Raw genomic sequence first — 13923 nt, 5'->3', positions numbered from 1 at the left:
AATGGCTTACTGACCTATTGGAAGCTAATTGTTCACTTAAACAATACATATCTGTTTTCATTTGTCAACATGGTGAGTTAGTACATGTAGTAAAATATAGATAACTCTATGGTATATAGGTATGGGAAGTAAATGATCCAAAAGAGTAGCCAACCCACCTTTTGAAACTGTGAAAGTATATTCACTAATTTCTTTCTTTCTTTGCTGCTAGTTTTAAAAACTTCAGAAGTGGCAATCATTCCCCCTGGGAGATTATTACATTTCCTAATAGAGCCCACTGGCAGGAAGATTTCTCACTTCTCAGCCTACATTTTCTCTTCCTGAGTTTCATTGCTATCACATGCATCCCAGTGCTTTGCATATAATTTTTCCTTCCACCTTTGAATATGTTCTATTTCTTCTTCATCCATTTTAGCCAAAAATGTATAATACATTTCTAGCTTCTTAAAACTTTCCTTCTGTATCAATCATGTCATCTTCTTGATTAGCTTTTTATGCCTTATTGAATGCTTTCAAATTGACAATATTTTTTCCATGCCAAGAGAAGCCTAGTGCACGAATTCAAATTCTAGGTACAGACATATATAGTCTAAAGACACCCTGTTTTTCTTGTACTATGATTTCAGTTTTTACGTAACACTTGTAATGCACTTGTTGAGAACCGCATTACACTGAAGCCTCGTGTCTGATTTGCTTTTTACAACCACAGTTAAACTATTCATCGTTATTAGTTTCCCACAATGTTCCTTCTTTTTGCATATGGGACCTTTGGTTAATTTTCTCCTGAAACAGCTCTTATCAGCAATGACCCTCATAATCCTGTTTGCTCTAAATATACTCTTCTTCCTTGTGAGTTTAGGCTTGTTTTTCTTTCCTTAAGAATTGTATCTATATACCCCATGGTACATTTGGTAATGGATAACTGGGAGGCCCCCATACACACATATTGTGCTCATAACCAGATGGGAAAGACAAATACCTGTAGCTTGTTGCCATCTGCTTGCACCTGTGCTATGATGACCCTGAACTTAATTGAATGGTCAGAGACTACAGAACTATCACCCCATACGTAATAGGTGCCAAATGGCACACTTTCAAAAATTTTCTTCCTTGTTGGAATCCAACTGCAGAGTTCTTAAAAAAGAAGAAGGTGATTTGTTAAGTTTGCTGCTCAATCCTGTGATTACTGAATAGGGATATTGGGTTGAGCTAACTGCAAAATGTGGTGGAGAGAAATTGGGATTTGGAAGCAATAACTGCATTCCCTGTGAGACCCATTAATCCTAGGTACATATTACAAAACCTATTTCAATAAATTGTGTGGCAAAACATCTCTATATTATTAGAATCAACTCTGCAGTTACATTCCATACACTGAAAAGTAAATCAGAATGTCGCAGATATTATCTATAAACATAATTATTCATTGGTTAATGAAGTGTTTTACTCCGAACAATGCCAAACTCATACTCTGCAATTACCAATGTTCTCCTTAAGACAAATGAGATTCAGGGAGCAGCCATCCACCCACTTTACTTTGCTCTACTGCACCCACTGCCACAGATTCTTATTTTCTCCCCTAGAATCATAGAATCATAGAGTTGGAAGGGACCACCAGGGTTATCTAGTCCAACCCCCTGCACAATGCAGGAAAGTCACAACTACCTCCCACACACACACCCAGTGACCCCTACTCCATGCCTAGAAGATGGCCGAGATGCCCTCCCTCTCATGATCTGCCTAAGGTCCTCTGTTCCTTTTCACAAATGGTCAAAGGTTGTCTGGTATGGGCAAAAGAGGGGGGGGACAAATAATGTGTGAACAAATTTTCTTATGGCTGCAGCTATGGTGAAGGGGGAGAGTAGTAGCTGGATGCAGAAGTGGGCAAATAAATTTTTTGGGAAGAGGTCTAGGCCAGATTGAAAAGGTAGATGGTAAACTATATTTTGGTTGATGATAGGGTTGCTAGTCCCCCAGAAGGGGCAGAGGAGCCCTTACCCTTCTTGTTTCATGCTGCAGCTCAAAACAAATTTTAACGCCCACTGGGGCGATGGTATGACATCACTTCCAAATAAAACCATAGGGTTTTTGGTGCTTCCTTGAGAAGCACAGCGCCAATTCGTTTTTTCTCAGAAATGACATCACGCCAACATGCTGTTGCTGATGGCCACCTGCCGATACCCCTCACCTCCTCAGGCTCTTGCTGGTTGTTAGGGTGGGCCTGGCAACTATACTTGGTGACAGAGTTATATGGGAACTGGATTGGTACACTCTGCTTTTTCTGTTGCTGCTGGCAGCATATACAGCTGCTAAATTAACAGTGCTAACCAGAAACGAAAAAAAATGAGCATGAATGAACTAAAAGAATCATCCTCTTGTTGCCATATTTATGTAGTTGCTTACACTTGTCCTAAATAGTGATATAACATGATATAACATGAGAGAAATTATGATAATCTGTCAGAAAGATTAGTTCTTTTACAGATTATCAGGTTAAATGCTCAGAGCTTCAGCATTATTTTCTTATAGTTGTTCATTGCTCGTTGATAGTAGCAGGCAAAACCTGGAATACTCAAAGATTCCTTTAACACATGTTTTTCTGAGATGTCTTTCAAAAGAATCATAATACAATTTGATCAACTCCAGCAATATTTTCCCAGTCATTATATGGATAACTTTTCCAAAATATTCTAGAAACTAATTCAGGTCTTATCTCTGCTGATAACAAAAACCCTTATGCGCTTATGTAGTCCTTATTACTCCACAATGCCTGTAGACACACCTTATATTTTTGCTTCACAACCAAAGTAATTTGGATGATTTAACTGATTCATGTTGACCAGGACATTAAAGAGTCGTCTGTTTCATTACTCTGGCTTTTTTTTTTTTGCCTTAAAAGTAGAACTTTTGCATCTACCCTGGCAGGTCATATCTGCAAATTACTCTCAAATCAAGAGCATGCATATCTCACTACAAAAGATTCTATTTCGTATAAAACTGAAAATAACAGAAACACCCTTAAAATTTCTGTATCTTTCAAGGAGTTAAAATCTAACGAACATAGAACCTTTTCAATCAGAATTAGGAATAATTTATATGAAGAGTTCTAAAAATTTGCTTACTATTGCCTGCTATTGAATCCAATCTCTTAGCTCAAAAGACAGTTCTCTGTTTCTTCGGATGAATTACCAATATCCTAAACCCATTAATTGCATCCTGACCCATTAAATTATAAAATTTATAATCTCCATTAAAAAACTTCCAAGTAAATACATGGATAAGGCATGAATAAAGCACATGGGGAATTTGCCCTTAGTTAGGCGAGCCATATTAAACATGATTATTTCCTGTGTATTTTTGGATTTGGCTTCAGACTTTACTGATTATCCATATATTTTCATAGCTTGAAGCTCACCAAGACACTAGATGTACTAGGATATATCGTAATAAAACTGACCTAAATAACCATATGAATTTAACGAAGAGTAGGGCGACCATTTAGGGAAAAATCAGTTGACATTGGGCAAATATTCACTGAAGGTTTAACACTGTATACAGTTAAAGAAGTAGCCCTTCTTATATAAAGAGGGACAACTTTTGCTTTGTAGACAATAATATGTGATTATGTATTCAAATATTTTCTCAGCTTAAACAAATTAATCTTATAGACATTTCATGCTTACCCAACTACAAAACAATTCAAAAATGTTCGTATTTTATCAGACTGTTTTGTTCATTACAGGATGCAAAATAAGAAAGTGCACTTAAACTATGGACAAGGTGTCCTCTTCTTACCATGACCTGAGGCAAAAACTGAAACAGGACCGGTCTGTACTAGATATGAGCTGGCTGTATAGTCCTCATCAGTGTCAGAGTCCTGAACTGGCTGGATAGCACTAGTACTTAGCAACCATCTCTGGTTGTCATGGAGATTAGGTGATGGAGGAGGGGAATGTAAATGTTCAATAACGGATTGACTAGATGAGGAGGATGGCATGGGAGGACCTGAGGGAAAAAAATAAAAAAAAAACTTTTAAAATGTGGATTAGGATAACATGAATGACAAAATCAGTTGGTGTTTGCATACTTCAAATTATAGCTACTTATACTTTAATAAAGCATGGGCTAAACAAAATGTGCAGATAGCACATGATTGAAGTGATTCTAAACTATCTGAAATTCATGGTTCAAGCAAGGGTCTGCTTTTGTTTCTGCGACATTCTATAGGTAGAAATGCTTAATTTAATGCAATGGTGCCCTGTGGTTCATAAAAGCAGATTTGGATCACTTCAGTATCAAGTCTCATATTCTTCTAATATTCAGTTGCTTGTCTAAGCATCAGCACATGACTGCCAACATAGACCAAATCGTTCTGTCTGGCTTCTGAAGTTAAATATTTATGCAACTCTATGACATTTTTAACCCATTCCTTTGTTTTGTGTGTCTGCTGATTGCAGATAATGATTTAGGGATCAGCGTCCTAGAATAGATACAGGCACAAGTACATTTTGGAACTCTACGTAGTTTGATGAGAAACAGCAATAAAGAAAAGTCTGGGGGAAAAACCTTACTCAGTGCTTTTTTGTAAAAAAAAAAAAAAAAAAGGCAATACTCATACATAAAGCTGTGCCAATTTCCACCAATTCCCCCCTCAGGACTTGGAAGAGCCTTGAAAAAAGGCACCAGTACTCAGTGCTCAGTGGATACCATCACACAAAAAGCTCTGCCCTTACTAAAAGAAATACATAAATAATGTAGTGAAAAAAAAGAACAATGAAAGAAGTTAAAGCATTAGAAAACTTTTATCTTTTGTTTTAGTCCTATGTACAAAGCCTTATTATATTTGGTATGAATAGGCTGACCTGAATTTTAAAATAATCTCTAGATTTATTTTCATGAGACTACTGCTTAAAATTCCACACATCTAACACGCCAAATTAATTTTGCAGCTTCAGTATATTAGGTGAACTCCTGCACCTAGAACAAATTGCTGACTCACGATGACTTTAGGCCTTTGTAAAACAAACTAGTATTCATTAAACAAGACACAAGTGTATATTTTTCTTTCAAGGTAAAACTGTAGCCTCTTCATGTAGAAAACCATACTTCCAGCCCATTCCCATATGGGGGTAGATCTGTGGCGGCCAGGAGTGGCACAGCCATACCACCTCCACAGAAATTTCCTGGCAGCCAAAAAAACATTTTAAAAGTTTAAAAATAGAATTAAAGAAAATGGCCCCATTGAAAACAGCGAGGCTACGCCACCACAAAAGGTGGCGCAGCAATGCTGCTGCGAGGGGACATTCCTTAGGTGAAAAAGGGTTAGGAAGCTGCCCCCAGGAACGCCCCCACACACCAGTGCAGGGCGGCAGGGGCTGGTGCAGCTCTGTGACTCCCTGAAGCCAGGGTGTTTGCCCCCTCGCCCGTGTAGGAGTCACTTTATTCTGTGATAAGGTGGCACCTATGTCAGAGTAGAGTCACACTGGTTCATAAGGAGCTTCGCCCCCCCATTCAGGAATTCAGTCATAGTATCTGTGTGGTACCTTTCATTAGGGTTAAGTTATCTAGTTATGTTATCTTCATGACAGCTGTTTTCAGACATCACACTAAGCTGGAATTAAACCACAGTTTGTCGTAATGGGCATGAACATGGCTTGTTCATTATACCTGCAGGCTCCTCTTGCTCTTTCCTTTTTCTTTCCCTTACAATGCATGAAAACAAACACCAGTTAACCTAACTTCCAGTTGCCCGTGATGTCTGAATGCATGGCCTAGGCAAACTGGAGCTTGTTTGTTGGCATCCCACAAGACAGGATTCTAAACCACCATAATATGAAAGACACCTGGCTTCTGGATAAAAAAACAAGCTATAATTAAACCAAATATTTGCGTTTGGGTGTTGTAGGGAATTGGACTCAAAGTGCTTTCACACACACAGAATTCGCAGTTCCAGCCCACTTGCAAATAATCACAAAAGTGGATTGAAAGAGTGATATTCAGCATGTGTGAGAGCACCCTTAGTCTTTTGCACTCTTTTAAGCTGTTTTTTAATCTGCTTGTTTTTATGGTCTATGTTTTTATGCTGGTTGGGTATGTTTTCTAATGCAGGGTTTTAATTAATATATTTTCATGTTTTTTATTATTATTTGTAAGCCACTTCGGGCAAATTCCTAGAGAGCCAGCACAAGTATTTTCTAAACAAACAAACAAACAAACAATAGGGTACACTCAGGTACCAAAATGAACAAGCCATGTTGGTGCCCATCACAGTTTACTTCCAGCTTATTGAGACTACTAAATGTGGCCATTATAAGATAATAATACAAATAGAAAAATGCAGAATAATCCTGAAATCATTTAAATGGTGAAGTGGCTACATAGTTCACCAAGTGGATATTCGCTCCATGAGGAGTGATTTACAGCTTGTGATTTACAGCTTTTAGGGGAGGGGCCATGGCTCAGTGGTAGAGCATGTGCTTGGCATGCAGAAGGTCCCAAGTTCAATCCCCAGTATCTCCAGTTAAAGGAACTAGGCAGGTAGGTGATGTGAAAGACCCCTTGCCTGAGACCCTGGAGAGCCGCTGCCGGTCTGAGTAGACAATACTGACTTTGATAGACCAAGGGTCTGATTCAGTATATGGTGGCTTCAGGTGTTCATGTGTACAGCTGCTTTTTCATGGTGACTATAATGTGTGTTTGATTCTTTAGAAACCTCTCCATTTCTTTTAAGCAAAGAGGAATCACCACAACCTCCTCCACTAATTTCCAAAATGTCATTGGAGATCCTCGTCCAATTTCCAATTTAGCTATTGACTCACTTTTGTATGTGCCACTCTCAGCTTCAAGGTTGCCTCAGACATAAATAAAACAAGGAAAACTGTAGTCTTAGCTTTAAGGGACAGACTGGAATAAATCTACTTCCACATATAAAAACTATAAAGTTTTTAAAAATATTGTCGAAGGCTTTCACGGTCAGAGTTCATTGGTTCTCGTAGGTTATCCGGGCTGTGTAACCATGGTCTTGGTATTTTCTTTCCTGACGTTTCGCCAGCAGCTGTGGCCGGCATCTTCAGAGGAGTAACACTGAAGGACAGTGTCTCTCAGTGTCAAGTGTGTAGAAAGAGTAATATATAGTCAGAAAGGGGTTGGGTTTGAGCTGAAGGACAATGATTCAGCTCAAACGCAACCCCTTTCTGACTATATATTACTCTTTCTACACACTTGACACTGAGAGACACTGTCCTTCAGTGTTACTCCTCTGAAGATGCCGGCCACAGCTGCTGGCGAAACGTCAGGAAAGAAAATACCAAGACCATGGTTACACAGCCCGGATAACCTACGAGAACCTATAAAGTTTTTCTTCAAAAAGATTCACAGAACATTTCCTATTTTAAATGTGCTATATGCAGCTCGACTGAAAGAAAATTCACAGGTAATACGTTGCACCACAAAATTACCAGATTTCAGGAATTCTCCTCCCTTAATACAATAACTTTGTAATAAGTGACTTTTAATTATAAATCCATTTTATATTATAGACCCCCTGTATGCTACCCAACCTGTATAACTTGGCATTGGCATTTGTCTCTCTGCTGGATATGAGTCTTCTGCAGTCAACCTGTGGTGACAGTTATCTCTTAATTAAAACTCTACATGCAAATAGCATTACCGAAAAGTGCTGTGGCAGAACACACACAAAGCACAATTATTTGTAATGGCAGAAGCCTTGTTATCTACCGTTTTAATACTGGGAAACTATTGTACTTAGTGTGAAGCTGTCCCTCTGGGAAATATGCTTAACAAATTCTTGTTACATAAGTTATAAGATAAGTCATAGATCTTTCCATAGTCATCACATAGTGGTGAAAATAATTAGTTGCAGTGTTTCCTTCTAAAGGCAGATTTTTATACCATATATAAAAAAATGTCTAAAAAAACCTTCTCTCTTTTTCTTAACATACTGGATAATGACCCATTCAACCTTGCATCTAAAAGCATGCTTTTCACGTTTCAGACACGCGATAGTCTAATGAACTGTCAACTATATCTCAAATAAAAATCTGTAAGAAAAATGGCATCTTCCGTTAACCAGTATGTATAAAAAGCTTTTATATAAAAAAGGAGGGAATTGCTTAAGCATGTACTTGAAGTAACATTCCTGTAGAAGATGAATGGCCAAAGTTCCTAACCCTAAGATCAAGAACCACAGGACATATGTTGCTACATCACCTCTTCTCTCTTCCTCCCAATACCTTCCATTCATTCTGAGCCACATTTGTTGTGTTTCTTTATATACCCATACTCCAACTATATAAATCCCTTGCTGCTGCTTCCTTCCTCACTTCCAAACGACTTAACTCTTTTTTCCCCTTCTTTGGTTCAGACTACCAACCCTACAGACATTTCCCTCCTATCTTGAGTCTCAAAAATGGCTTTGCTGCCTTCTAGGTGACTTGGATCATATTTAATGGCTGAAAGGGGGTGGGCTAGGGGGGAAAAGCACAAAGTCTCTATTGCTCCCAGACAGCATGTGCACACCATATATGTTCAATGAACTGTCCAGGAAGTAAATATGTGAAGTGCCTGGTACCTGAATGTGATCACTGTGATGCAATGACATTTCTCCAGAAGGTACTGGCATAAAAATTACAATATTGGATAATGAATGTTTAAATTGCACTCTATTAATGCTCAAGAGGTTAGGCTAAAACTACCCCTAAAAGTTGGCAAAATGTTGTACACAAATGTTTTCGATCCAGCCTTCCGTCTGACTGGCTAGCAGGATGCCAAGTTGAGAAGAACTTTTCCTGCGACACAAGGACCCACACATATTCTATCGTATCTCAGGGCCAATTCACACATTAAAAGTTAATATGTCCCCCATATGGACTTTTGACAAATGTGCTCTCGCAGTTCCCTGATGAGAAGGTAATTCTCAGATGTGCACCAGGCCTAACTTCGATCAGAACCACACTGCACAAGGAGAAGGGGCTTCAGAGTTTTCCCAATGGCCCTGTGGAGCTACTATCCGTCCACTGCAGTACTTACATGTACTGAGTTTTCCCAGCAGAGCAAATAGCAGCTCAACAAGGCTGTTTTAGGGAAGGCAAATAGCACAGAGGACAAGCTTTAAATTCCTTATCCTCATGCAGCATGGTCCCAGTCTGAATCAGGCCCATTCACACCAGGGAATTAAATTTTCACTGGGAATCCCTAGAATGCATCTGCTCCAGAGATGGGCTACATGGGCTTTGTAATGTGTATTGGCCCTTAGGAAGGCAGCATGCCTCTTTATATCAGTGCCTGGGAAGCATGGGTGGGAGGATGCTGTTGCAGTCATCCTGCTTGTCGGCATCCTAGAGGCAGCTGGTCAGCCAGTGTGTAAATATAATGATGGACTAGATGGGCCTCTGGTCCGATCCGGCATGGCTCTTATGTTCTTATGAAGCCTTGTAGAAGCTAGACATTTGTCATCAGGAAGAATGCGACAGATAGCAAATGGGGTTTAACGAAAGAATGCTGCCCTTCATTGGGGAGTTTAACTTGTTCTTTCTTTCTGAGGAGAAGTGAAGAAAACTTAGAACTGATATGGGAAGAAGGCTTGACTTTGGAACAGAACATGAAAGACTTTAACAAAGAAACCCAGGAGCAGCTGGGAAAGAGAAGGGTCTAAATGTGGCCTTAAACATGAATCAGGTCACTTTAAGAATGTTTTGTCTGCTTCTGGAATTTTAACAAGTAAACAAATGAAGCTGCCTTATACTTAATCAGACCCTTGGTCCATCCAAGTCAGTAGTGTCTACTCAGATTGGCAGCAGCTCTCCGGGGTCTAAGGAAGAGTTTTTTTAAATCCCCTACTACCTGGTCCTTTTAAATACCAGGGATTGAACCTGGGACCTTCTGTATGCCAAGCAGATGCTGTACCACTGAGCCACAGCCCTAGTGGCATGCATATTGATATGCTGATTTTTAAAAAACAAACAAACCACCAAATATATTTTTGGTATTTTTGGGGGGGGGGGTAACCAGCAAAACAAATGGTGGCAATCAATGGGAGCCAAAAAAGCAGACCCTGAATAATGTTGCATTTATTCGGCATTATTTGGGGCAACTATGGCCCCATCACCATTTTTTCACCTCCCCTCCCTTACCTGTTGGCTAGGCTCGCTGCCCCAACCAAGATCCACTTGGGGCTTGGCTGGGATGGGGAGGGACTGAAGATTGTGCTGCCTCTCGGCCGGGAGACAGTGCAATCTTCCATTTTTCCTTGCAGCCCCAGAAAAGCTCCACATGGAGCTTAGCTGGAGCAGGGAGGGAATAAAGATTGCGCAGCCTCCCGGCTGGGAGACTCCCCAATCTTCAGTTTTTCATCCATGCCCCAGCCAAGATTCACGTGGAACTTGGCTGGAGTGGGTGGACTGAAGATCTTCAGTGCACTGAGTCCTTGCTGCCACCTCCAGGCTCGACCTGGGGCTTGGAGGCAGTGGCCTGGCGAGTGCAGCTCTGCCCGGGTCCTCATCTCCACCTTCGAGCTAAAGCTGGGGCTCAGAGGCGGCAGCCTGCAGTGCACAGAGCTGCGAACTGGGATTGGCAGGGCTGATCCTGGCTCACAGCTTTGCCGAGGTCCTTGCCGCCGCCTCTGGGCTCCAGCTGGTCTTGGAGGTGGTGGCTTGCGCAGAGCTTTGCAGAGCTGCAGGTCGTTGCTGCAGCCTCCAGGCTCCTCCCCCCACACCTGCAGCTGAAACCCTGGAAAAGGTAAGTGGGGGGAAGGCAAATGGAAGGGGCGGTAAAATTCGGATTTGGGTCAAATGGACCTGAATTTTTCAGGAATATTACCGATAAGGAGGATATTACTGATAAGTGATATCAGTATGGATATTACAGATAAGGAGGTTCAGGAATATCCGGGATTACTGAAAAAATTCAGGTTCACTAGATCCGAATCTGAATTTTACCAAAAAATTTTTGCACATCCCTACATAGTCCTTTCCACTGCAGTACAACTAGGGAGACAGTATTGCAGTTATTGCTGATTTTATTATCTCTTTGCTTAACAGTTCAGCAAAATTTTGCTTAAACTATATGCATTTCCATTTTGTAATCAATGACTGCAAATACATGGAAAAACTGCAAATACATGTACGGGACCTGAATCAGCTGGGTAAATTTCACACACACCATGGTAGAACTAGATGCGTGTAGGGGCTGTTTCACATCTTGTCACATCTTGAAGAGAGCACACACGATTATTATGAATTATAAAAGTGGATTTTAATAGAACAGCCATCTAGACCCCCTGTAAGATTGTCCTTTTGCACTAAGACATTATAAAGGCTGAAATATTCAAACCATTCACCCAGAGCAACCTCATTTATATTAGTTGGAAATCTGTTTAAGTAGTCTGAGATTCATAGCCAAATTCTTGAATACATATGTTATTTCAAACTTGAGAAAATTAAAAAGGTGTTCGAGTGCATAGCATAAAGAGACTGAATTGATTCATTTGTGTTAAATTATGGTGGTGGGTATTATAGTAAGCTTTAAAAATGACAACAGCTGCTATCTAGCTAGTCTGTTAGTTGCTAAAGGAGGTCAAGTTATGCAATTCTCAATCAAGCATGGTTCCCCCCATCACCAACAAGCACATTTTTTTGTGAAGAAACTGCCGAATCTGAGCTCTAACTAATGTACATTCAGTTAAGACTAATCTGACATACCATTCTCAATGGGTACTTTTTGAAAAGCCAGCAAGCGTAACACATTGCTCTGTGCCAAAGCCAAAGTCTGCACAGCTAGACTGAACTCAGCATGAATCTCAAGTTAAACATAAGGGAATGTTTCAGGGTTTTCAGATTTATAAAATATTGTTTTCTTGGTGCACAGGCCAGAAAAATCCAGATTTAGTCCTTTTGTGAAGCTAAATTGCCTTTAAGCAATGAAGCAGTATAAAGGAGACAGCTCTTGCATCTTAAGAAAAACTCCCAGTACGGGAAGCTAGGCAGGGACCCCTTGACTGTTTCCATTCTGAAAGGAGCCGGCTTCTTTTAAAGCCTCTCTGCCTAATTATGCACAGCTGCTCCTGACTACAGATGAATTAGGTAGAGAGGCTTTGGAGACATGGTGTCTTATGGGATGATCACTAGTACCCCTTTAAGCTTCACTCCCCCAAACATGATAATATGACCTACTGAGGTTACCATCCCTACCTCTTCCAAACGATATTCTAGTTTAAGTCTGTTTTGGAGCAGTGGACAGAGAGACAGTGAGAGAGAGAGACCCAAGTCTACATACATGCCTCGGTTTAGTGCAAGTTATGAACGTTCAGTAAGACTTGTATACCTGTTTCTGTGCTAGATTAGGGCTGTAGCCAATGCAAGACTATTCAAGAAATGTTTTTCCCCACAGAGCTATCTAATTCTGAATATATCCATTAAGTGCTACCATCCACTATTAAGTTTCTAGACCATAAAACAACAGCAACCGCATTTCTGAATCTGCAGTCCTATCATTATTTGGCTTTTATAAGGGTTTCTGTTCCTCAAAACCAGGATCCACGCACGATACAGCTTGAGAATCCCAATAACATAACCGCCATTTCTGCACCATTTAGCATCACAAGCAGCGTCATCAGCACTATATGAGCACAGACTCTGCAACTGTCAACTTGTCACTATTGCCAAGATGGATGATCCAATTTTTTTTTGTCAGCTGCTAGACTTGTCAGTAATGAAGGGCAGCGGGCTGTATGAAGCTGGTGCACCTTAATGGCTAAAGAACCCTTGGTTTCTGATGTAGAAGTGGAGAAGTGGAATAAATGTTTGAGGAATTTACTGTATGAATTGTTGTCTACGGTGAAAGCATATAGATGGAGTAGAGCAAGCATTATTATAGATCATAAATGAGAGAGCTCACTGTGTTGTACCCTAAAGGGAAAGGGGGGGGGCAGCCCTGCATCATTAAAATCAATAGAGTTGTCGTTCAATTTTCATGGAGGAAGATTATATATATGAATATAGGATCTAGGAAGATTGGACTTTATGTGAAAATGAAATAATTCAAATTAAATTCTTCAAGATTTAGTTTACATTAACTTACGTTGTATACACATTCTCTTGGAGACTATGCATAGAGAATGTGCACAATTCTCACTTCATGGAGGTATTCTGTGCACATTTTCCATAATATCAGATGAATGGGCATAGTGGCCGCTGTTTTCTGTTCAACTTACATATTGACTAACCTCAGATTTTAGTGATTTTACAAATCAGGAAACTGAGTCCTTTGACTGATTACAAAAATTAATGTTAATTGTGATTGGAAGGGAAAAAATAATTTTTCAAAAAAATATCTCCACCACTTATTAAGTGGCAACACTCAGACAAGTACACTTTAATTGATAGAAGCAAAGGGTTTTTTTTTAGCACATCCAGTGTTAGTACAGACTTAGCATTATGTCTAGCATTCTCTTATTCTTAGCAGTGTTTCATATCTATACAGCTAATTCAGATAAGATAATATAATGTATTTACATGGACTATGTTGGATGTCAACTGTGTATTTTAGACTTTTGATATATACTTTGAGAATTAGAATATTAACAGAAAAATTCTAAAGTGTTGCCAAATATAATAGCACTATCCCCAGCCAAGGGCATTTACTGGACACTGATTATAGCTAGCCTATAATTTACTTCTCTGCTGGAACAGAACTTATCAGCTTTGCCCATGTGCAGAAAATGTTCCTACCCAAAGAACAAATGGAACACCACAGGCATAAAACTAGAAAGCTTAAATAAAAGTCCATAACATGATCTCCAAAGTCAGGATATCAATGACTCAGCTAAAATAACACAATGCAAAACCGGACAGGAGATTTTAGGGTCAGATATTCAGAAGGTAACAATCCCAACTATGAACAATGCTG

General features: G+C 39.8%; 1 protein-coding gene across 8 annotated transcripts in view; it reads right to left on the bottom strand.

The window, feature by feature from the left end:
* TENM3 (teneurin transmembrane protein 3) overlaps positions 1-13923 on the bottom strand; it is a 469013-nt gene that overhangs the window by 223714 nt on the left and 231376 nt on the right. For 3 of the 8 annotated variants that reach the window (XM_056855868.1, XM_056855869.1, XM_056855870.1), the window contains one exon: positions 3796-4005. The exons of the other annotated variants lie outside the window; for them this stretch is intronic. In XM_056855868.1, the coding sequence (XP_056711846.1) occupies positions 3796-4005 (210 nt within the window). The remainder of the gene's footprint in view (positions 1-3795; positions 4006-13923) is intronic. 8 annotated transcript variants of the gene reach the window in all.

Source organism: Euleptes europaea, chromosome 9 (genome assembly GCF_029931775.1).
Source record: "Euleptes europaea isolate rEulEur1 chromosome 9, rEulEur1.hap1, whole genome shotgun sequence".
Taxonomy (NCBI): Eukaryota; Metazoa; Chordata; class Lepidosauria; order Squamata; family Sphaerodactylidae; genus Euleptes; species Euleptes europaea.
The sequence above is the reverse complement of the archived record's forward strand: the minus strand, read 5'-3'. Positions and strand labels throughout refer to the sequence as shown.